Source organism: Bacillus rossius, chromosome 1, assembly GCF_032445375.1.
Source record: "Bacillus rossius redtenbacheri isolate Brsri chromosome 1, Brsri_v3, whole genome shotgun sequence".
NCBI classification, from domain to species: domain Eukaryota; kingdom Metazoa; phylum Arthropoda; class Insecta; order Phasmatodea; family Bacillidae; genus Bacillus; species Bacillus rossius.
Window position 1 is genome coordinate 79719752 of NC_086330.1, and position 25273 is coordinate 79745024.

Genomic DNA, 25273 nt, shown 5'->3' on the forward strand with positions numbered 1-25273 from the left:
CTGTGCTGCTGCACATAATGCCTTCAACTAGCGAGTAGCTACATCGCTGGTCTTTCTAGCGTCCTGTGTTCATGTTATGTGCTGCTATACATTATGGCTCATACTAGTGATATGGAAAACTTGTCCTTTTCAATCTTTTCATGAATAACAGCTGATTCAACTTTTTTTTTTTTACAAAAATAGCAAGTGATTAAAAAATGAACCCTATAAGCTGCACATAATAGCCTCGCACTTCAAGTAATTTATATGATTGGAAATCGCTAGAAGGTTACTTGCTTATAAAAGTAGTATCCATATACTTGCTCTAAAACTCTGCATGCATAATGGTTTCGTTCGTACTATTTATTTCATTAATCAAGAACTGAAGTTTTCGACGTAAAAAGCCAAACTTTCAGGGTCTGTAAAAACAGAATGGCTGAACCGATGTTGAACAAGCTTTAAACACATTTACCATCCTTACTGTCACCTATTTATCGCCCCTTCCCTTCTCCCTCTTCGGAGGAGATAGCTTAACAGCATGGGTATGTTTTTGCCGGAAGGGTGTTTTTTTTAAATGAGGAATTAGAATAGTTTCTGGACAATTGGGGCATTAAGAGCTCACGGCATTTTGTTTGTACAATAAGCCCAAGACATATGAACCACACCCCCCCTTTTTTTTTTTTTCACGTCCTGTGTGAAGGATGGTTCAAAGCCCCCGATATTTCGGAACACGAATATATTGATGTACGTTAATTTTGACGTACTCCTGAGACATTTAGAAACCCCAAATTTTTCGAAAGTGACAAAATAATTTCTTATCATTTTGCACTTTTGTTATGGTTGGGTCTATCCTCCCTCCTCCCAGCCGGGGTAATTGCTTAAAGTTTAGTAGACACTGTAACCAATTTCTTAAAACATTTCATGACTAATAGTTTTCAATTATTTCTAACAATAGTACCAAAAAATATAAATATATATGTATATGGCCATTTTTTGTTTACGGCAAGGGATGGTATAAATAATAGTTTAGTTGACTAAATTAATCACAAACCCGTTGACAGCAACACCCTTAAGACTCAGTGAGCCTTGCCAGCAGCACCTGGCTTAACACACACTGCACACATTGCCATCTGCCTGCGGATCTGTAACTTTCAGATCAGTTTGTGTTGACGAACATGTGACTGAGTGAGATTCACCTTGGACGAGTCTCATGCGGTGCACTGCGGGCCTACCCCTGCCTGGTGTTTATTTAATCATGTACTAACTATACAAAGAAGTGGCCAACCTTGTCCGTACTATCGAGTGTTGCTACCCTCTGTCGGTGAATTTACAAACTGCCTAATATCATGACATCTGTGCACCCGATGAAATCACATCTTAATTTGTACATAACAATGCTCGGGCCTCTCATGATTGTTTTTTTTTTTTAATTTGATATGCGCCTCAATAATAAATGATAGATGTTAAAATATTTTCTGCACAGAAACTAAAATATATAATATTTATTTAGACTTTTCTGTCGACAAAATCAGAGGACTGTCTCTAGTAAGAGGGCGGTTGGCTCTTGTAGAAGGGTCGCCGTGCAGCAGGCACCAGCAGGAAACTCGTGAGTGACCGTGGCGTACTTGGCTCGAAACCGCCCACTGTAGGCTAAGTTGGATTCCGGGATAAAAGTACGATTGCGTGTGATGTCTTCTGATACAAACTTAGGTATTGGTGGACGTAAACACGGACGAACGTTTAAAACAGCTATCGCATTATTCATCTGTCGTAAATAAGCGACAGTTAACATAAAGGAACGCATGACTTGAACACCTCGCGTGAAAAACAGTCATAAAACCAACATTCTTGTGAGTTGTGACCACAATAACATTAACGTTTTGAAAATTGTAAATTGTGGACGAAACCATAGATAATATACGCATCTCACAATGAACATTTTTGAAACTGGTATTTCATTTCAGGGTTGTCAGCGTTTGCACCCAAGGTGTGTGTGTGTGTGTATGGTCAGGTATTTGTCACAAGGGGCGACTACCAAGCGACGTTATTACAGTTCCGGGCTTCGCCTCCGCACAGCAGCAGCAGACCTGTTTGCTTGTTCTGGTTCGGGGGAGGGGGGTGATGTAGAGAGGAGGGGTGTTCATAGCCCGTGAAAGTGATTCCGAAAGAGCGGGCCAAGCGGCCAGATGACCTCTCTTCTTCCCACGGTCCACATTCCGTGCTCCCTTAGTGTCGCCAAGTCGGGAGTGGAAAATACCTTACTCTAAAATACGTGTCGATATTTGTAAATAAATAAAACTAATGAAATAATTGGTGATTGCGACCCCCGCCTACCCGGACACACACACGGTGTGCAGAGCTTCAGAAGAAACCACGTGATTTGAAAACTTCTCAAGATCTCAGGGTGGGCTCAGTTTACGAAAAGCATTTAAGAATCCTCTGAGGACCGATGGGTAGTACTTTATTCGTATGTCGTTTCTAAACTGCATTTTTAGGAGAGTGAAAAGGGCTAGGCGGTTGTTTTTAGAATAATTTTTAGACTTGAAATTCCCGGTAAAAAGTCTTGAAAAAAAAATAGTAATACGGAAATAGAACTACTCATTCGCCCTCCCCGTTTTTTGTTATTATTTGTTTCATCTAAGGGGTCTGGTACGTCAGGTGTGTGTGTGTGTTTCTGTGTGTAAGTGAGGTGGGATGATAGTGCGATGTTTGCTGGTGCTGTTTGCGTGGTATCGTTTCTAAGCGCAAGGCTGTGTACTGGCGCTTGGTCTTGTCGTCGTGCATAGGACAACTATGAAATTTGAGAATTGAACGTAACAACATGTGGTGGAGAAATGAAGATACAGTGTAATGGAAGTTCTTTAAGTGCTTTCAAGTATCTGTACCGGTTGTTTTATGACTAAAAATTACTCTGAAAACACGCATTTTCGCCTTTTTAACTCTTCTAATAATACAGTTAAAAACTTAATCCACTTAATCCGGAAACAAAACTATTTAGCGAACTTGGTAACCCACTGTTAGTAGGAAGACCAAAACTGAAATCCTAAAGTGCAAAATATTTTAAAAGACCTGAACTCATCCCAAACTCCTGCTCGGGTTACGGTTGAAAAAATAACAGGGAGCAACATTACCTAAAAACTTCATTAATAAGTAACAGAGCTTCGTACCGTTTCTCCACAAGATATTTATCCAGTTTATTATGGTAAACAATATATATATATATATATATATATATACATATATATATATTGACAAAGCGCAGTTCTCCAAAGTTTGTTTAAACAACGCAAAACGGTATTATTAAAAATACTAATAAATCTAAATTAATTTCTTAAACGTCCCACTGCGAAAGTTTTCATGAGATTTTAATGGCTTCGGGGTTCGGGGAGTACAATAAAAAATTATTTGCTTCTCGTAACCTCGGGGCAAATGTCACACGTGCAGTGTTTCTGTGAGCACTAACTAAAGGTTATAACTCTTAAATGCTTTTCGTAAACAGACACTTAGATATATTGAGCAGTTTTCAAATCGCGTTATTTTTCCTGAATCTCTGCACACCGTATGTGTGGCCAGTTAGGCGGGGGCCTTAACTTCTCCTTAACATCGAGACGTTAGAGACGACGAGGGCTGACGAGATGACGATGGAGCATGGAGGAATGAATGTGTGTGGAAGGAGCACCCTGAGCACAGCATGGCATAGGGCGGGTGGTCATCCCACTCTACCGCCGCGGGGCTCAAGTAGAGCAAATAGATAAAACAGAATATTGTACTTACCTAGATTCTCAAAACAAGTACTGATGATATACGTATCCTTCTGTCAGCAGTGACTGTAAACAGCTCTATGTGATTGCCATTCGTAAAGAGATGAGTTAAATGTCTCAACTTTATTTCAAATAAATAACTGTACTAAATAACAATAAAAAATTAAATTTGTCTCACTTAAATAACAGCTGGTCTCGTTTTCGTAAAAAAAAAGAGGGTGAAAAAAAAAGGTGGGGGTTGTCACTAATGCCAACCCCTTGAAAACTAGAAATCTACAAAACATTTCTCTTCTAAGCGAAGTTTAGTATTGTTGAAAGTGGCGGAATATTCGCCAAGTTGGCAACACTGTTCCGAACAGTGTTGCGAACCGCCGTAAGGGACCGCTTCCCCCCCCCCCTCTCCAATTCGTGAATTAATGGCGATTATCCCCTCCATCACGCGCCAGTGGCCTGAGAGACTTTTAAAGTAGCACGCCGACCCGTTAGGCCAGATTCTGTCCTGTCCGAGGGGCATTCTCTCTCTTACTCTCTCTGTGATTCCATATTTCTTTCTTCCCCCTTCCTTCTTCCGTCCCGGGAGATTTCGATTTGAGACAAGAGTCTAGCGGCAGCAATGCTACCGTCCTGCAACTGGCTGCAAATGCCGATCCTCTCCGAAGTTGGCCGATCGGGAGCGCCTACCCCCTGGATGTTTTTTATTTTTACGCGCGCGTTTTTTCTCTCCAGTATAAAAATGCCACATAGACTGTTTAGTGGATGGTTGGTTATATTAGGTAAGTATAGCTACATTAAAAATACTGTAAAATCATTTTATGGTTGCTTAGCAAATAACTTTTTAATATGTAGCTATCCAGCGCTAGGAAACCGTTTACATGATTTCCAAGTATCTTTAATGTAACTATCCTAACCAAATCAACGGTCCACAAAGTTTTAAAGTATTTATAATGTAGCTAACCTAACCTAATTGACCATTAGTTATCATGTCCTTATCTGAAAATTACAATTTAATTAATAAATTTACTTTTATTTGCATTCATTATTTAAATATATTTATTACTTTTGAAATTATATGTGCTCGTATTTATTTTTACAAGTACAGAAAAAAATTCGCGCCTGCTGGGATTCGACCCGTCAATCTTACGATTAAATGATAGCGCCGCTAAGCGCTCAGCCACGAGGCCATATTTGACAATTAGAAGTTTCAGATGACATATATGATCGTGCCGCCGGCCCCGGAACGAGCTTGAGCGGTGCGGCAGCCGGCCCCGGAACGAGCCAGTTGCCAGTTGCCAGTTGCAGGAAGGTAGCATTGCTGCCGCTAGACTCTTCTGATTTGAGTTGTACCGGAGCCTCTTGCCCGCAGCATGAAGACAGCTGTGCTCCAAGTGAGTGCACGACGGAGAACAATCACGCCACACGAGGAAACCCTATGCGAATTTGGTTCGCGATTGCTGATTCTTCCTCCCCCCCCTTGTATTTTGTTGTTTTGACTTATGCTCGACAATTATAAACGTCCGTTAAAATTAAAATGTACTTTATTTTTTTGTGAAACCAAGAAAGGGACCAATATAGTTACAACTTTGAAAGGTTCGATCAAATGTTTTAGTATAAAAATATAGTAAACTCAGACCTTTTAACATGGCGAACGCTGGCGACACGCGACTGCAGCGATCCTAGCGGCTTGTCCTGTAGAACGCCCGCGAAATTCAAATTCCCGTGTATTACAATGTGCGATCACGGCACAGATTTTCTCTCGTCTTTTGAAATATTGTTAAAGTGTAGTAATGAATTCATACGCCATACATTTATATGAAAAACAGTGTATTCGGAATGAAACAAGTTTTCGCAATCTGAACTAAATATTGACTTAAAGGTCATTAAAAAATACCTAACTAACTTTAAACATGAATTTTTGTAAATAGTTTATTTCGTAAATAACTCCGCAAAACACGTTAAAATAGTTAATTTCCTAGAATATGGAAAAAGATGAAAACCCCGTTTATGGTAGTTTTGCGTACTACTGTTCCAATAATTATCGTTAAAAGTTTTTATTATCGCTAACTTAAATCAACAAACCATTTATAACAATTTACATCATTTTAAATGTATTTAACCTACCTATATCAACCGTTAAACATAGTGAACTATTGGTAAAATACTTGAAATATCGCAGTGCTGTTTAACAGTCATTAAATAGACTGAAACTCAAAAATAAATTTTCAGATTTTTTATGAGTGCCTACTTTAGAAAATTACCATTTAATGTTTACAATAATTCTTTTAAAAACTTGTAGATATAAATAACAAACATTTAAAACCATAAAGTATTGCAAATATATAATAATTGAAATTTGTTTCTATAAATGTTGTAAACACACTATTTTCACAATTAGATGAAGATAGTAATTCTTATTTTAAACGGCAGTTGTGCAGAATTTCTCTAAGTAGTACTAAAATTCCGCTTTAAGGGATGGGAAAGGGTACTTACTGGAGGTGGTTGTTAGGAATCTTATGTAGACAATGACATTTTACTTATTTGGAAGGTCAAGTGTGTAAAATTTCATAAAGCTCGAAATAAAAATTTAAATTGCCATTAAAAACATGCAATCAAACAATATAAACGCTGCTTTATGTTTAGGTATATACACAGATTCATGTAGATCTAATCAATCTTTTCGATTGTGTTTATAAGATTTATTTTAAGTAAAAAATAAATGTTATATGCCTACCTAGTGTTAAATAACCAAACTAAGAGACTGGATTGTGTATTTAAAGTTACTATTATAACACCTACTTAAACAATAAGTAATACTATGATTTTCTTTAACTAGGTATGATGTTAAAATGTAAAAAAAAAGCATAATACCGCAATACTAGATACATGTATTTAATTTGTTGTAAATTAATGTATAAGTAATGCAATCCCAAAATTAGAACGCATTTTTAAAGTTGTAACTATTTCTTTGTGTGATTATTATTTATTAAATTTATTCCAGAACATTTTTGCTATGGCAGAAATTTATTTGGCACACAGATAAGCTGATATGTCCTCAGGTGTTCGTGTAAACTTATATACTTAGGTTAATGCCGCCACACTCAGACTACTTCTACACCAGGAATTTTAACCTAAAAAACGACTTCGAGGAGTTATGAACATCGTAATTGTTACAACCTAACATTGCACAAACTTTTCCAGCCACAATAAATAACCACAATTGCAGAAAACGTGGGAAAAAAACGTAAATTCTAAATGGCATATCACAAATGCGCTAACGGCGTAAGATCAGGCCCAGCCGCCAGAGCTAGAATGCGCTTCATAAGGTTTCTCCCATTTTTGACGACTTTCGTATATTGTTCTACTACAATATTTGGTTCGGTTCAACAGCTATCAGAACTGCCTGGTGTGGTGGCAAGGACATAACTAGACTAGTTTCCACCCGCGCAAGAACTTACTTCCGGTTCCCTTCTTTTTTTTCCAAACGTACAAAATCCAAAAACTTTCCCGACAACACCTCATATTAATTCCTAGAGACCCGGTAAATTTCCCTGATTCGTCTGGCCTCAGGATAGCATTCAAAGACATAGGTGTGCTCAATCCATATTTTGCTTTCGCAATGGTTGACATCTTAGCGAGAACATTTTTTATCCTTGTTAATTATCTCTACCTGATTCGTTTACTTCTCTCCTATCTGAGCATCGTTGACTTTCGGTCGTAGAAGCACGTGAAAATAACTGTGGTCTAATCATGAACACAGCGCGAGAGTATGAAGGTTTGCATTCTAACTTGCGACTAAATGAATGCGCGTAAATTCCGTATATCTATTAAAACTCCACTGTTCCAAATATTTTTTATTCAACTTATATGGTAAAAAAAATATTTAGTTGCAGTGATTGTTTTTAATACATCGCAAGTTGGATGGTACGCGAAAAATACAAGTTTTTAAGTATTTGACGATATAGGGCCTACATGTATGTATCTTTCAATACAAATAATACAGTTCATATGCTCTCCAAAGTTTTTTTTGTGTTCTAACATTACGATATTCAAGTAAATATTTACATATAGTAAAAATTACTCTGTCAGTTTGGCGACCCCTCCCTCCCAAATGCGGCGCCCGGGGCACAAGCTCCGCCCCTGTGTTACGCCCCTGTGCGAGGGACACGGCTGTGATGAGCCGCGCGCCGACAGACGGCGGCGACAACGCGATCTGGCGTTTCCCACGCGCGACGCGGAGTGCGAACGTGTCGCGCTCCCTGGGAGGGGTGTGTTCGGGGTGCTCCCACCAGCTGTCCAGCTGCCCGTCGCCGGAGACGTCAGGTCCGGCGACATATCCTGTCTTCCCTGACAAGTGATGGTTCATTAATTACGTGTGTCCCTGCGAGAGAGAGGAAGTTTAAAACATCTCTACATTATTTTCCGGGCGGGTAAGGGGGGGGGGATTGGTTGTGTTTAAAGCCATTTTTACGAAATATTTAATACAAGTCTGAAATTCACCGGCAAGGAAAAAAATTTGATAACACAAGAGTTCAAGCATCAATACGGCAAAAAACTCCAGGACGCATCAAATCTTACCTTTAATTATAAACGCATATACTAAATAAATATTTTTAAAAAATTAAAAAAAAACCTCTTATTTACATGAGAACGAGATACACGATTTGGCCGGACCCTAGGTGCGGCACCTCGCGCTGTGGGCCTCCAACGTTTAATTATTTTTTTTACTCTAACTACCCGGGTGCACACACAGTGTCCAGAGCTTCAGAAAAAACCTCGCAATTTAAAAACTGCTCAATATATCAGAATGGGATCTATTTGCGAATAGCATTTAGATAGAAACCGCTGAGAGCGGATGAGTAGTTCTGTTTTCGAATTTTGTTTTGAAGGTATTTTATGAATAATTTTTATGTATGAAACATCCGGTACATCATCTTGAAAGCACTCAAGGATCTTGCATTTCACCTATATCTTCATTAATCCGTCATGTAATGCAATGGTAACCGCACAAAGCTCATAGTTGCCCTATGCACGACGAGAAGACGCCGCACGCCAGTTCACAACCTTGCGCTTAAAAGCACTATCATCCTGCCTCACCACACAAACACCCCCCTGACTGGGCGGGCACGTTCAGACGCGAACAACCAAAGACAAGCTTTCAAGCGGCTTTTTAAGATTTAAAGTATACTCGCGAAGAAACACTTATCAGATCCAAGCGACACTTAAATTATTAGATGCGGTGTCGTGTTGTGCATTATCTGAAATCCAAGGTCGCAGTGGTTGCCTTTCGTAACAGTCGCTTTCTTCCTCTCGTGAGATTTCTATCAATCAAGGGGCATTAATACGATTACCCGAACACGCAATCTCCGCACTCGGGAGTGATTGCATCGCGGGTGAGGTTGGGTTGAGGACGAATTTATCGTTGGCGATATTTCCATATAATGACTGCCCGCGCTCACTGGTCATTATTCTCGCGCGCATTCCGGACATTTCCCGCGTGCTTGCCGTCTTCGGCAGAAACTACTGAACACGCTGAATTTAGTCGGTTGAGAGTGGGATTTTGAATTTGAGTTCAGTCAGCATTGACCTTGTACAGGTACAACTACGAATTTTGACTAGACGCAACTTCGTCGCCGAGTATGACGAGCGCAGTATAGAAACCGAGAGATGCCATCTTGGTTTCAACAGTTTTGATACCTTAAGAGTGTTTTTTTTGTCGTTTAATATTGAAAAAGCGGCTTCGTTAAAGTAGCATTTATGATTTGTAAATATTCTGATGTGTTCTAACGAAGAAAAAATTTCAATATTAAACTATAAAAAAAACCGTTGTGACCAAGATGTCGTCTTTAGTTTCTTATGTCTCTGCCGTAGCTCTAGAAAGCTATGTGTCATAGTCCATGCCTAGTTTTCCCTTCCCGGCGCTTTGAAGTTCACTCCAAGTGGGTGTACGTCGGAGCTGTCGTCCTCTGGTTCGGAGCCCGCAATGTCCTGAAGATCATCGCTCTCTGCTGCCCTGCACTTACATCTTTAAAACTTCACTCTCGACTTCAAATACAGTTAGTTCATAAACAACCATTTATCCTACATTCCATACAAATAGCACTACAATTCATAAACAACCATATATCCTACATTCCAAACAAATAGCACATTGGACCGGATGCACACTTCTAGTACCAAAATACATATCAAATTAAAATAAAAACGGTCGTTACGGTGAAAATAAACCCACGCCTAAAATAACAGTAATTTTGAATAATTCTAAAGAGTTTAATTAACTTTTGTCACTTAATACATGCATTTATTTCCATAATAATCATTTCTGTTTATTTTTCTAAGCATTCACTACGTGGGTACACAACACTGCTCGTGACGGCGCCTGGCCGTGAGGAAACAGTCGCCCCCGGGGCTCAGCCAGCTCTCCTTGCACGAGTCGTGCGGCCGGCGACACGACTCCTCCGTGGGTTCAGTTCACTCCAGGCTGGACTCTACTTGCGATCGGAAGGAGTGCAGTGTTGCCAGACGTACCCGAGTTACTGTGTCTGCACCTGGTACCCGAGAAGATCGGCTCGTTTGCCAGATATTCGCTTAGATATATTATAATTATTATTTTATAATAATTTAAAGCATGGGCAAAAGTCGATATTTTGAAGACGATATTTTTAAGGCATCAATATAATTCAAGCGATATACCGAAATACCGATACATCGATGCGTTGAAAGGTTTCGCCATACCTACTCGCAGCGGACCAATTGGGTTGTGGATAGCTCGGCGGCGGAACTACAGGGTCGTTTAGATGGTTATACCCTCTCTCTCCACACCCCCCCCCCCCACCTCTTTCAACCAGCTTTTATCCACTTTTTGGATCCTAGTTCATATTTCTCCGTCCGCACTGAAACATAGTCAGGCTGTTGGCTGTGCGTCATTATTTACAATTATAGTTCGAATGTAATATAGTCTGTATATTCTAACGATTATTCAATTTCCAAAAACTTTTCGTTCCTGGAGGCATGGATTAGGCATACATATCAGAAAATTGAATAATGCATAAATCGGGAAAACTAATTAAAAATTTTTAGGTTCGAAGTCTTATTGTTCTGAGACAGATCTGATCGTGTCAGCTGGTCCAATCAATGGACAAAACACTGTGGAGTTAGCAGGCCAGCGAGTTAGAAGCCGTGATGCTGGGGCCGCAGTAGCGTGAAGGACCGCGATGCGACAGAAATATCGCATTATTGTGAATACGCTGTTTTAAATTGCGCAACTAATAGAAAAAACCCTAATTATAAATTTTTTCTTGACATTTCATTTGCACAATTATTATTACGGCTATTAATTTCTACAAATTGGTTTTTCTATACTTGTTTTAAGGAGGGGGTGGGATTGTTTTATCCAAATATAGTTCTCGTTGTGAGAAATCGTTTTACGTGAATGTATTTAAAAATTTTCACAAATAAATTTAGTACAAAAAATTTAAAAAAAAAACAAAACAAAAAAACACTAAATATAATTGTATTCCCAATGCACGAGTTTTACCGTCAAAGTCCTGATTCTTACTCTTGTAACATCGCGCCCGTTACACGATGGGAATAGAAAAACATTTGTAATTTGTGTTTCTCGTTGCGTCGCGAATTTTGTCGGTCCGACGTCACATATGTGTCGAACGCGATTGGTTTGGGGGGGGGGGTATATTTTATTGGCGTCGCGTTCGTCGCGCTATTGTGATTCCTGCTTGTAGCATTGGCGTGACCGAAAACACGCTTCGCCCTCATGTACCATTGTGGAATGTTAAACATCGCGCCGCTGTTAACCTTCGCGCGGGTAATTGCGAGGATTGGGGCAGAGATCCAGAAGTGTTGCCGACGTGCAAGGCTGAAAGGTGGGTGTTTCGGGGGTTCTTGTGCCAACACACTGGTTCTTCTTCCCGTCTCCTCGCTCGCACATGAGCACGCGACGTGCCCAGCACGCGAGAGGCGAGTGTTGCCTATCCTCGCAATTATCAGGCTCGGAATGTAGGGCCGCTGTGTACAGCGCACGCAGAAAATAAAGGCAACAGATTACTTCAAAAGTGTAATTTAGAGTCGTTAATCGCGTGGTTTAAGTCTGTGTCACGTAACTGTTACGAATTTGGCATTTATTAAATTCAAAAAGTAGTATCAGTGGTACCGATTTTGTTTACGTGCACCGACAACCTCATAAAGTTGTTTACGAGTACTGAAACCTTATGAAGTTGTTTACTAGCACCAACAACCTTATGAAGTTGTTTACGAAGCACCGAAAACCTCATGGAATTGTTTACGAGAACTGACAACCTCATTAAGTTGTTTACAATCTCCGTCTACAGAACAACAATATTAATTTTAAGAACTACTGAATTTGAGAAAAATTGAACGAAAACTTCTATACGGTTGTAATAACTTAAAACAATCTTACTTAGGTTCGGATTCAGTGCTGATAAGTGATTAGGGATGAGGGCCAGTAGTTTGTTACACCAGAAGCCTAACCAAGTGTTTGAATGTTTGCTAGTATACCAAGATTATTTTTATAGATTAATGTTCACAGTGATGAAACTTAGTAGGCTACCTGTAATTTGGCGAAGATACCGTTAACTTTACGAAGATCTCGTGATAATTTGTAACCAGCGTTCTTCGTAAATTTAAGGTGAAAATTTTGAACGATGTGGGGCAATCCGTGATTCTTTAATGTTGGGGGCATGTGAGGGACATCGGGGTGTTCCTCATGCCTGGGTTGGGTGGCCTTCAGCTTGACTGTGCTCTAGCGGGAGCACTTGGTGCGCGCCGTTACGCTTCGAGGGCAAGTGTTAACACGACTACACAAATATGTACATATTATACTACTGATGGAAATACCTTTAATTCAATCATAAGTGCGGGATTTTGGAGTGAAGTCCTTTCCCTGCCACGGGTTATCAGTGCTACCAGTTTTACAGATTTTAAGTAATTATCACTGATTTAGTCGTCCAGTTACGAAATTACGGAATGTTATTTATTATGAAAACAAAAAAAAACTTAATGGCACTACTGAAATATAGCGTGTACCACCGTCTTACAAAAAATATAGCTCATATAACTAGAAGTAAACCTGTTGAAAGTAGTCCACCTACCATAAATATAAATCCTTAAACTTATTTTAGCTTTATAAATATTAAGTATGTTGCAAAATTGTATAATATTTATTAGATATTTAATGGATATGATTGGCTTATATACAGTAAAGGATTGAGCGCTAATTGTTTTTAGAGTAGTATTTGGCGTTTACGTAACGCCTATGTCTTATGCGTATTTTTTTTCTTACAGCATCAATGTAATTACTGATGGGTGTGCGTGGCAGTTGACAGCACGGGGTTATGATACATAAAAACGTATTACAAATAGGTCTTTTTATTTGAATAATTAAAATAATATTTTTCCATCTCGTAATATGAGTGAGATTTCATCCGTCCTATTTGATTGTTATGTTTTCATTACATCCTCATTGTGTTACTTCTGCCTTTTCGTTTTACGGTTTACTATCTGTTCCTTCAGATAGTTAAGTTCGGAGTGGGGGAACCGGTAGAGGAAGAGACGGCAATGGAGAGGCAGAAATAACGCAGCATACTTGCACACTTGCATACTTTCACACTTGCATAGTTGCGCAATAGCATAATTTAGCGCTGGCATACTTGCATATATTTTTTATCTCCAACCTCATCAAAAGATCTGTTTCCTATACTAATGTATATTAAGCTATAAGTTCTGACGTGTGGACTCCACTCCGTGTGTGCTCTCGTGAGTTCACGCTGAAGGACGTGTAGTGGTAGCAAGTGGTTGACGTCGGCGTGTCTGTCCAGGTGCATCTGCAGCCCCGGCTACACGGGCCAGAACTGCGAGCAGAAGTACATCCCGTGCGAGCCGTCGCCCTGCCTCAACGACGGGCTGTGTCGCCAGGTGGACAGCCTCAGCTACGAGTGCCAGTGCCGCACAGGTGAGTCCCGCCCTTCTCTCTTGCTCCACTGTCTTAACTTTCCAGTTGTTGAAGCTACACTCTATTTACCTGTTGTAGTTCAGCCGAAAGTGTTTTTTTTTCTTCATACACCTATATGCAGGGGCGCAATTCTGTAGGATTCTCAAGGGGGCTACGCGTGGCCCGAGAATTTTGGACATGCTGTTAACCGATACATGTCATCTCTGGATACGGTGTTTTTATGTTGTATACTGCCCATATTTTGGCCTACATGAATGCAAAAAGTAGAACACTTAACACAAAGTTTTCCATAGGACATAGTTTTGACATCAAACCCGTTTCACAGTCACGCTTTTTTTGCAAGTGCTGGCAGGCGCCTCCTCCCCCCTCCCCCCCAAGTGAGGGGCTTTTTAATTACTGGTCCCCACGGGATCTACTCCCATGCCTATAGTTAACATTGTCAATCTAAAAAAATATAATTAATAAGATATACAAATTTTTATACTACTTTACTTGCATAAACATAGTTCACCTAGGGTGTATTTAGATTGCATTTCTGACGTCATAACTTCTCATCAAAATTACGTTTGGGCTCAAGTTCCTCGGTAAGTCCTTCCACTGTTTTCTGGCTGAGTACGTAAACAAGTTGTTTTAAACAGTGCTTGTACCGTGCGTAACTATTACGTTGTTTGTTGTCGTCCTTGTGTGATAATCTGGTATTTCTTCCGGACGGCTTCATGCTGGAGCCTGAGTTGCTACCGGACTCCAGCGACGTGTGAAAATGTTAGAAACATGTAATTTTCGCTTGGTGATACCAATAATATAGATAAATATTAATTTAAAATATTAAAAAAAATTGAGAAATTCATACTACATGCTCATAATCTCCGTTAACACTCCGCAGTCAGGGAATTGCCCAGAAATTCAAGAGAAGTGAGAGGTAGATTTAATGACTCAGTAATTAGCTTTGCTCATTTCTCATAAATTTTTATAAATCAACAAGATATTTGGAAAAATATTTACTGTTTTTGCGATTGATTATTTGGGGAGCCTATACAATACGGAGCAAGCTTAGTTGATTTGCAACAGTTCGCCGGTCGGCACTATTGAGGCTGTACTAATTAATGTATTGTTGGTTACACCTGGATTAAGATTGCTGTTTTTATATGAGTTCTTTGTTTATGATTTTTTTAATCATGCGGTATTAACATATGACATTATTTGTCCTAATTTGTTGGCTCTGCTTGAGTTAAATTTTACCTACCTGTTGTCAGGGATGGTTTTCGCACGTTTATTACAACTGTTCAGATTATATGGAAAGCACTACACCACCAGTTATTTACAGAAATATTTCAACAGATTCATTAACTAATTTAGTAGTTCTTATACTTTGTGCTGTAATTGCTGTATACTTTCACGTCGTCTTACCAAAGCAGTCATCATCGGTCGGAGTAAGAAATTCGTGATTTCGGAATTAAAAATATAACCTCTCGGCAAATCTGTTGTGAGCTAATAAACGAGTGTTACTCGCCTTGTGTAATCGACACTCACTGAGCCAGTTGCAACATGTTCACTAGTTTTTTTCGCCGACAAGTTGCTGGTAAAATCGTTCAATAAGAATATATTTACATTTATTTAGATAACGCTTTATCATTCGATTGTTTATTTGGATTGTACGATACACTTTATTTTATGGTTTGTAGTACCCACCTCTTGCCGTAGTGGGTTCTCATTGGCGAACGAAACTCGCTTTATGTAAACTGGGCCAATTAGAGCGCAGCTGCTGTGACCGGGGCATTCCTCGGCTTCAATGACGCCATTGTGTTTTGTCAAGCCATTGACCGTTCGTTATTCTTTTAGATAAGTGTACGTGCATGCTAAGCTGGAGTCGCAATCCACAACCAACACGACATGACAAACCCGATTAGGCATCGTACGGCGTTCCAGCACGACTGACTTAATAGCGCAGGGTCGTAATACCACGACAACATTTACACGACAAACTCTAATATGGCTGTCGGCAAAACATTCCTAACCAAATGTGTCCATCAAATGCAGTATGAAATGCGACAAAAACAGTGTAGGCCCAGTATGAATATTTTATTTCCTGGTGATAGATGAAGTGCATAACAACAGCTATAACATTTAGTCGTCTATTGCACAAAGTGAGATTTATTTTAGTTATAGGAAGCAAGCTATAGATATGTGATAATGGACAGAAAATAATTCCGCTATTAGTTATGCTAAAAATTAAAAATGAACGCAATAAACATAAAACATAAAACGAAATTTAGTTTTTCGGCATAAAGATTTACCAAGTGGGTAATATTAGTACAGTTAAATTTTGTAAGGTTTCCTTGTTGTTTTCAGTCGTGCAACACATGATGAAATTATAAATAGAATCTATTTCTTGCGGGTCGTCGGGGCGCGTATTGTGTTGACGTCACGGTGACTGTATTTCATTGGCCTGTCCTGTCGTGTCCGTCGTGACATAGTGATTTCATCATCACTCGAAAGTTCATTTGTTATTGGCTTATAATACATTGCGGTGAGTTGAAACTGCTGTGATCTAACTGAAGTCGTAAGTAATAACAAACAAGTGATCGTGTCGTTAAATGAAGTCGAAATACTTCCGTGTCTCATACGTCTTTAGGGGGGGGGGGGGGGAAATATTATGTTCGTGGAGGTAAGAATACTGTTTTGTAAACTGTCTTGGCACAAAACTTTTTTTTTTGCGAACAATAACCATGAACTAGCTAATCTGAACTCTATCAAATTTAAATTATATGGAACAATAATTTTGAAATACAAATTATCCTTTTGTAAAAATAAAAAAAAATACATCCTTCGAAATATTTACATAGAGACGTTGCGAATTTCCGTTTGAAAGTTTTCCACTGCGCATCCGGAGTGCCTTGTTACCCGGCGACCTTCAGCTTGGTCATGTGGCGGCCATATTGGCAGGTTGGGAACCTGAGGCATAAATCGACCTGGAATCACCCGGATTCGCCAAATACGTAGTATAAAAAGTTGCCTTTGGACTGTACCACAACTCGTCAGAAAATGTGTAATTGACATTTTCCTCTTAGACACTTTTTTTATTTTTCCTGTTGTTTTCCCTTACCAGTTATGAAGGTCATTTTGATACCACTCGCCGTTGATTTGGAAACTCATATTTTGTGCGTAAAATGCGTAACGGTAATGCTAGAGTTTTAGGTCACTTTAGTTATGAAACAGTTGAAACTACTCCAAATCAGTGATATCTGACAGTGAATCTAATTAAACAGCTTCATTGACGGGCATCACGTAAACACAAAATGGTGTAACAAAGCCGTCGTAAACAGGATTTGAGTAATTTATATTGTAATTATATGTTGGGGGGCTCTATTTTGAATACTAACCTGTATCATAATCTCGGTATATGACTATTTAGCGAGTGTGGTAAGAAGTTCTCGTTTCATGCGGTCAGAGTACTTTTCTGCAAGACGTTAAAATATCGAATTGCTGTTGTAATGTGTAGTTGGTTGGAACAGGTGACGTACTGTTTTTTAAGTTGAGCTTCCTGCGGTCGTAGACAGGAACGGCTGTCAAGAGGTTGGTTCTGGAACAGCCGGTGCAAGCTCCGTGGCCACATCGCCGAGCCAGGCTTCCCGCGCGGGAATGCAGATGAGGCGCACGACGCGCGAGAGTTTGCCGACGGATTAGTTTCGCGACCGGGGCCGCTCCTCCTTCCCCCCTCCCCAGGCGGTGGATACCCCCCCTTCCTCGTGACCAATCGCCCCGGCCCGCCAATCGTGTCGTCTACTCCCCTCCTCTTTTCCTCTCCCTATGGCCAGCGCGGCGAATCGCCGTTCGGCCGCGGCTAACCTGGAAATAATTACTTCCAGCGTCCAGCGGTCAGATGTTCCTGGTCAGCGCGCCTCCATTTTTTATTTAAAAAAAATTGTTGGCGAGCAGGGTCGGACCGCTGGGGCCGGTCGTTAGCTCCGCTGCCTTTCGCCGCGTCACAACTTATTAAGGTGTGCCGCATAAAACTGGCGTGATGGCGGCAGTGACGTAACTAGCTCGTAACCTCTCCTCATTACGATCGCTCACGCCGCCGTGTCGCCTCGGGAGCCCCTTTTGTGGCCAAACAATCCGTCGGTGATTGATAGTCGCGAGTCTCCAGTGGCGGCCATTGTCGTCCATTCTTCTTCTGCTGCTATTCTTCCTCTTGTCTTCTCTCCGCATCATCCACCTGCTCTCCCGGTTCTCCTTTCAAAGAGTTGGTGCTTATTATTCTGTTTTCCCATAGCCCCTCTTCTTATTTGTGTTGGCGTTGGTGCTCGCGGAGTGCCGGTTGAGGCTGTAAGGTCGATGATCGTTTGCAAATGGGTTTCATCTTCGCCGTTGTATGGATGGCTCAAATCACTATAAAACACCCTCAAGTTTCTAGTGAGATTCAAACGGCTTTAGCCTCCAAAATTAAAATAATAGTAATTTGTTTTCTTCTCAGAGAACTTTTTCTGGGTATAAAATAATTTAGTCCTGCCACTTCCTAGAATACATTGTTGGTTGTATCGTCGGATGTCATAACTGACTCTCTCGTATAATACAGTCAATTTCAATAAACAAACTATCATCTATGATACATTTTAGCTAAAAATAATATTATTTTCGTCATGTCTCATGGTAGCATTGACGTGTGAATTTTTGAAGAACGAAAGACAGGAACGGAAACAAAGCCAAAATGTGTTTCTTCATTTGATACTCAAACAACTGCCGACGTACCTTCAGTACACACATATGCAGTAATTTTGGTTTTTAATTTTTTTTTTAAATTTAGCTAGAACAACATATTACATTCCTCTTGTTTTGCGCTAACGTTTGTAGGGAAATATGGTTGTTTGCGTGAATTCGTTAGTTTGCCAAAGGCATCCGTGATATTTTCTGTCCTTTTTTTTTTGTTGCAATTATCTAGTCGTTGTCAGTCCACTGTGTTCTTCTGTGCTGTAATATTGTTCTGATTAATCCCTTCCACGAAATTCTCTGTGTTGTCTATAACATCGGCTGATTTTGGCTTGTTTTTCTGTGTTTTTGTACCTATCCTTCTTTGTCCGTTCTTCGGAGTTCCTCTTTGAAAAACAGTGTAAACTATCAATAGCGTATGTCTAAAATAATAATTTGAATCAATCTTGCCCATTGCAAGAATAATTGAAAGAAAATCCGCGATGCATTTCTTATAAATCTCCTACGGAATCGGGAGGTAATATGATTATCGTCCGCAAGGCATTACACTCGGTAGGACCACCGTGACAGCTGCTAGTTGCTCTCCGGGTTGCTCGCTTGTTAGTGCGTCGAAGTCTCCGAGTTGCGGTCCGTCACGGCGCAGAGCGGAGCGGAGCGCGCGCCCAGGCACGCGGCCCGTTGTCGGCGGCCCAGGCAGGCCGGTCACGTGCCTTCCACGCACTCGTCGTGCGTGCATTCCCCCCTCCTCCCTCCTTCCTTATATCTCCTCTTCAGGTTACAGTGGTTTCGCTTGTTGCTGGCGACATTTCAAACTTCCTGAAAGTTTCATCATACTGTGTGTGGTTGTTTGGTTATTCAAGAGTATGCCACAGGCTTCAGGAAAAAAATTTCAGTTTATAGTAATTGCAAAATAATTAACTAACAAAAAATAGGTTACCTTTGGTTTTACAATTATAATTTTTTTTTTTACCGCGTTTACAGATTTTTACTAAACGAAATATCGTTTTAGACAGAATATGCAATGTTTAAAACAGACTGATTGATTCTTCATTTGCGGATGAAAACAACTGAAATTATTTTATTGGAATTTTGGCTTTAAGGAAAATGCATACCAGTATTACCTGTAACATACGTATTTGCCTTGCCAGTTAAAAGCATCCAAGTTTAAGAAATGATATAAGAACTAAGGGTTCATCTAGTGACTTCTGAGGAGTGTGCACAAGTGTAAGCGTTACTTGCATGATTAAGAAAAACTCTCATGTATCTCCCCCACAATGGCTGCAGCCAATAAATTAGCGCGTTCCCCAAATATTTCCGGGATCGCTCAAGGTCATCAGGTTGGAATTTTTCGTCTCTTCCCACGAGTCACCTCTCACCTGTCCTCGGACTGACGCGAGATGGGCGGAGGAACAATTAAGAGCGGTAGTTTGGTCAATTGAAGCCAGTTAGGACGTGCAGTAGTTTGATTGGCTTGGGAGCGCGCCCTGAGACCGGCATCCGAACAACGCGTCGCCGCCGGAGCCCGAGGCCACGCGGGCAAGAAGTAAGAAGTGTCTTCCCCGTGGACGATCGCCGACCACGCTCCATTCCGCCGCGTCATCCCTCCAAGAAGTCGAGACACGAGTATCTTCCGAGCGAGCTGGGTTTTTTTTGCTCCCAATTTTTTTTATGTTGTTTAATCAACGCCGTTTGCTTTGCGCGTCACTGTATAAACTTGAAGCCATGTAACGCTGCGCTTCGAGTCACGCTAAAAAAAAAAAGTTCACTGTCAGAGACTTAAGATTGGCGTTAGTTTCTGGTACCAGGTTAGTACTGGATGCTGTTGCAATGAAATAAAATGACCATTGATCGTCAGCCGGTTTGCAATGAAATCATTCATTCAGTATAGTTTGGTTTGGAAAGAGTTCTTTATTGTCAATATCCTACCCAAGATAGGTGATAATACGTTCGAACCAGAGCAAGCAATACGAAAATGCACAGTGGTTTCGTAGTTGTGGGTACAATGCCTTTTTTTTTTTTTTTTTTCCGCTAGAACACTCGAAATTCCTAAACACTATCGACAATAACTGACTTAGTACAACTCTTCAATGCATTGCATGCGACTTTTTTTTTGTGACTTGTTAACCGTTGGTTCAGAGTTCGCAGGGGAGTGTGAGACAACCTCTTATCCAAATGCAGACGAGGTAAAAACTTACAGAAGTTAAACGTTCCTGTCACCAGATGAATTAGCAAAATGTCTCCTTTTTAAGCTTAATTTAATTCATACGTAGCAAGGCGGTACCAACAACTAGAATATTGGAGGCCCGTGTTCGTAAGTTTGTTTGATAAACTCTAACTAAACTTTCTTGCATTGTGAATAAGACTTATTAAGATACTATACAAGATTATGTTGAGTTCCGCTCGAAGACCACTCAGATTAAGGTCCATTAACTCGGCAGTGCTTACGATATCTTCAAGAAACCTTTTTTTGTGTGTTTGCATAAATACTTGTCAACGTTCCTTTTGAATTAATTGAATATTCTCGGAAACCGTTTGCGAGAAATGAATGGATTACATAACTGAAGGTTTCAGGTTTAAGAGGCAATTAGACAAGTAATTTCATGGAGTAATTGTAGTATATCTCAGAAGCATTATTGTTTACGTATTTAGGTGCCAGAGTTCTCAAACACCAGTGTAATTCATTACTAGAATGTTCAGCGAACTGTGGCAGTCGTCGCGAAACGGGTTATTCCTGCTGTGAGCTGAGCGGCCTGCACTGAGAGAAATCCTCAGAGTCCAACGTCAGTTCAGGACACTGGCACTGCCATGTCTGAAGCTCTGCTCCAGTTTCGCGCACCGCTTACAGTATGGATGGCAACGATATACTGATATATCGGAAATATCGATATTACAGGCTCAAAACATCGATAATTTGGCACCAATATTTTAGTGCCGATTTTTTTTTTGGTATCGATATTTTTTTACCGATAGTATCGAATTTGAATAAAATATTTTTCAAGTAAATTAAAACCTTATCTGCAAATAAATTTGACAGTAAAATAGGAAAAGGATAAAAGCTTAGATAACTGAGAAATAAATTTTTCTAAATTTGACAAAAATAAATAATTTTTTCTAAATTTGACAAAACAAATAGGAATATATTTATGCTTGTTTCAATTAATTATAATTAAATTATCTTTTGCTCTTACCACAATATCAAATATAGCAAAGTAATTTTTTTTCAATTTGTTATTAATAATTTTTTCTTTATGTTTATAACAATAACAATACATAAAAATTACTTTAAAAAGTTGGAGGAAAAACAATCGAAACATATAGTGTATTTTTGAATAATAAAAATGAAAACTAAAATAATTTGTTTTCACTTTTGCTAGAAAGAGCTAAACTTGTATGAAGTAATTCCTTTACATTGGCAGCGATGTATCAAGAACTCAATTATACCTAAATAATATAATAAGTAAATCACGGGAAAAAGGTTATATGTTATAATATACCGATACATGAGCGTATATCGTGGTTGTGGGGGGGGGGGGGAGAATTAAGAAGCGCCTAGTTGGTGACCCGCTTGCGCTTGCAAAATCGTGACTGTGAAACGGGGTTGATAAACATAACATCAAAACTCTGTTTTAAGGAAAACTTTAGGTATATTTTAAATGTTTTATGGATACAGACCATAATATGGGCAGCATCTCTATCCAGAGATGACTTATGTCGGTTAAACGTGCAAAACTCAGGCCGCACGTGTGTGCCGCCCCCTCCCCCCCCCCCCCCCCCCCCATCCTGAGAATCCTTGGACCGATATTTTATCGGTGTCTTATGTAGTTGAAGCAATAGGTTATGTCGATGTCTTGAAAAGTTTAGCCGTCCCTAGCTGACAGCGAGAGTATGAGGAAAAGAAATGACAAGAGGGGAAGAGACGGTTGACCCACACTTGCCCCCCCCCCCCTCCTTCTTCTCTGGACGGACCCCCTCCACTCTTCCCCGTGTGTGTGTGTGTGTGTGCCGCGCGCCCGTGGGAAGGAACGGGGCCACCGCAGTCGCCCAATTACGTTCGCCTCGGACTCACGATCTGCATCGCGTCCCCGCACCTCCCCCTTCCCCCCTGGTGTCACCCCCAACCTGCCCCACCGTCGTGGGAAGCCCGGGATCCACTTCGTCGCTCGCTCGCGCGACTTCGGTAGCGCCTGTTGTCGACGAGATGGTGCACGCTTGGTATCGGTCTCACGCGCCATGTTGAATTTTTCGTGGATGTAAATAGGCGTGCTATGCTTGGTAATTTTCATCACTTGCGCAAGCACGTAGCCAGGATTAAAATTTAAAAAAGGGGGGTTGTCTGTAAATTCGGTTTACGGGCGATAATTTTACGTCACAACGCCATAAGAAAACATTGATGAAAACCTGTTTGATCTTATAGAAGATTTTCTCGCACGGTGGTTGGCCGGTTCTTGCACGCTCGACTCAGGCGGAACGTGACAATGAGTCGTACGTGCAGCCAGCGTTCATCGATTTTTAAGACGTTATTACGTCAAAAAAACTTAAGACAATAAGAAAATCACATCATATTAGCTACTTATAGATTATTTTATAAGAATTAATGTAATACTTAAGAACGAAGTATTAAAAACCATTTAATAAATACCAAAATATTTTTTTCGAGGAGGAGAAACGGGTTTGTGAATGGTAACCCAATTAATTTTACAGAATTTTATTTGCTATTAATATTTACATTACTAATTACATGATCCCACTTAAAAAAACTGTTCACATATCACTAAGTATCTGTCCAGTCCACAATTCACACTCCTCCCTAGAGCTAGGCTCCAAAGGGGATCGCCCCCTTCCCTCGCACCTGTTTGCACATGCAGTCTGGCGCAACTCGGTCGCGCACACACTGTCCCGCCGCTTCGCGTCCGCGCCGCTTGCCCTCTTCGCCCAACTCCCATTTCACTCAACTCGCACTTTCGGAACTCCCGCGGAGGCCAATATAACCGCTTTTATACCCGTTTGCCGTATTTCTGGAGTGGACTAGAGTGGTTGTGACGTGTCGCGTCATCCCGAAGCATCCAGAAACGCGCCGGAGTCACGTAACTCCAAACGCGGTCTCAAAGAAACCCGCAGAGACCTCCAGAAAGCCGCGGGGCGTAAAACAATAAAAGAGACGAAGTATTGTGCGAGGGGAGAGGGGGATAGCGAGGACCCGGCCAATCCCCAGAGGCAAGCATGACGTCACCGCAAGCCACCCGGAATCCACCGGGCCGGCTACCGGCAGGTACCTCGCTCGCCCCACGGCCTCGGTTCCAGCTTTGAATATATATACTGTATAGAAGTCGCGAGTGGATAGGATTTACTCTACGTTTTTCAGAAGCGTATGATGAGCAGCTTGGGAACTTCACCGCTGCAGTGCGCTGCCGTAACGCCCTGTATCGTCTTCGTTGTTATTTCAACGGTAGAGCGCAGCACTGTCGCCCGCTGTCATTCCCCGCATCCCCAACCTATCATTCACTGCAGCTCATTGTCGTTCAACAGGAGGGGGAAGGGGTGTTTGAAGAGTTGGACACTTGTCCGCTAAGGACCACCACAAGTCGATGCCCTAGAGATGGTGGCGATTGCGGCGGTGAATTAACCAACTACCTCAAAACCGTATTAGAAATTTTAACCTGGGCTGGCGACTTCTATACAGTATATATATTCAAAGGTTCCAGCACGCTTTGCGACGGTATGAAATGTTCAGTTTCTTCGGCCAAAATCGTTACTTAAATATCTACTTGTAAAGGTTGTAGTTTAAAACGTTTGCTATTCCTTTAGATTTTAGTGTGACTAAATTTTATTTAAAAATTTAGAAATGAAGAAAAATTATAATAAAAATTATTTATTGGCTGAACTGGACCCCCTCATCCACTAAATCCTGGCTACAGCCTTGACTTGCGCGACGTTTACACCTATGATTTATAACACTAAGTGAATGTCTGTTGAAATTATTTTTGGCAGAACAGCAAATGGCAAGGGACGTATCGAGTTGAAATTTTAAAACGAGCCCTTAAATAAAAGTAATGACGAAAAAACAAACAAGAAATTGACATGGTGCGAAAACCGAGGCTTGAAATATCTACTTTTACAGATTTAAAGGAGTAGAAGTTATAGAAATTTGCACTAATTGTCGCATATAATTTTTTTTTTGTTATTTGTACACTGATAATATCATTTTTCTATCGCCTTTATATTATAACAGGGTTATTTTAAGTTAAACCTGACTCACTTCACCCACCCAGCCCGCAAACATTCCACAGTTACGGCGCGTCAAACCCAATCCCCCTTTCCATTTCATAATTTAATATTCAGGCGACACGTCGTTTAACTTGCAGATTTTTACTGAGGCGAAAACTTCATGAAATCAAAATCTATTGTGTATTTTTCTTTTGCATAAAAAAATATCGTCAAAAACCCTTTTAATATTCCGGGGAAGTAGGCTACCCGCAAGGAGAACTGCTTGAAAGTTTCCGGTGAAATGCCATTTCTTCAAGGAACTTCAGACGCAGTGTTTCCTCACTGAGGCGCCAGACACCGCACCGGTGTGAACGTGCACCAGAAGGCCCTGCGAACTGGCGGGCCAGCGCCAGGCCAATCAGGCGGCGCGGCGGGAGCAGTAAATGGCCCCTATTCATGGACGACTGCCGGGCCGTGACGCAGGGTCGCGGTCTCCTCCGGGACCGGTGCTTCCAGGAAGACAGGCCGTCGCTTACGAATGGAATACGAACTAGCGGTGGGGCCATTGTGAGTCGTACGACGACCCTGGTTTTTTTTTTCTCCTCCATCTGTTCTCGTAACAGCGAGGTCTTTAGAGACAGTC

General features: G+C 40.8%; 1 protein-coding gene across 2 annotated transcripts in view; it reads left to right on the top strand.

Annotated features, from left to right (window-relative positions):
• The window catches only part of LOC134538449 (neurogenic locus Notch protein), a 321837-nt gene that overhangs the window by 196513 nt on the left and 100051 nt on the right, over positions 1 to 25273 (top strand). For both annotated transcript variants that reach the window (XM_063379778.1, XM_063379786.1), the window contains exon 5: positions 13586 to 13719. In XM_063379778.1, coding sequence (XP_063235848.1) covers positions 13586 to 13719 — 134 coding nt within the window. The remainder of the gene's footprint in view (positions 1 to 13585; positions 13720 to 25273) is intronic.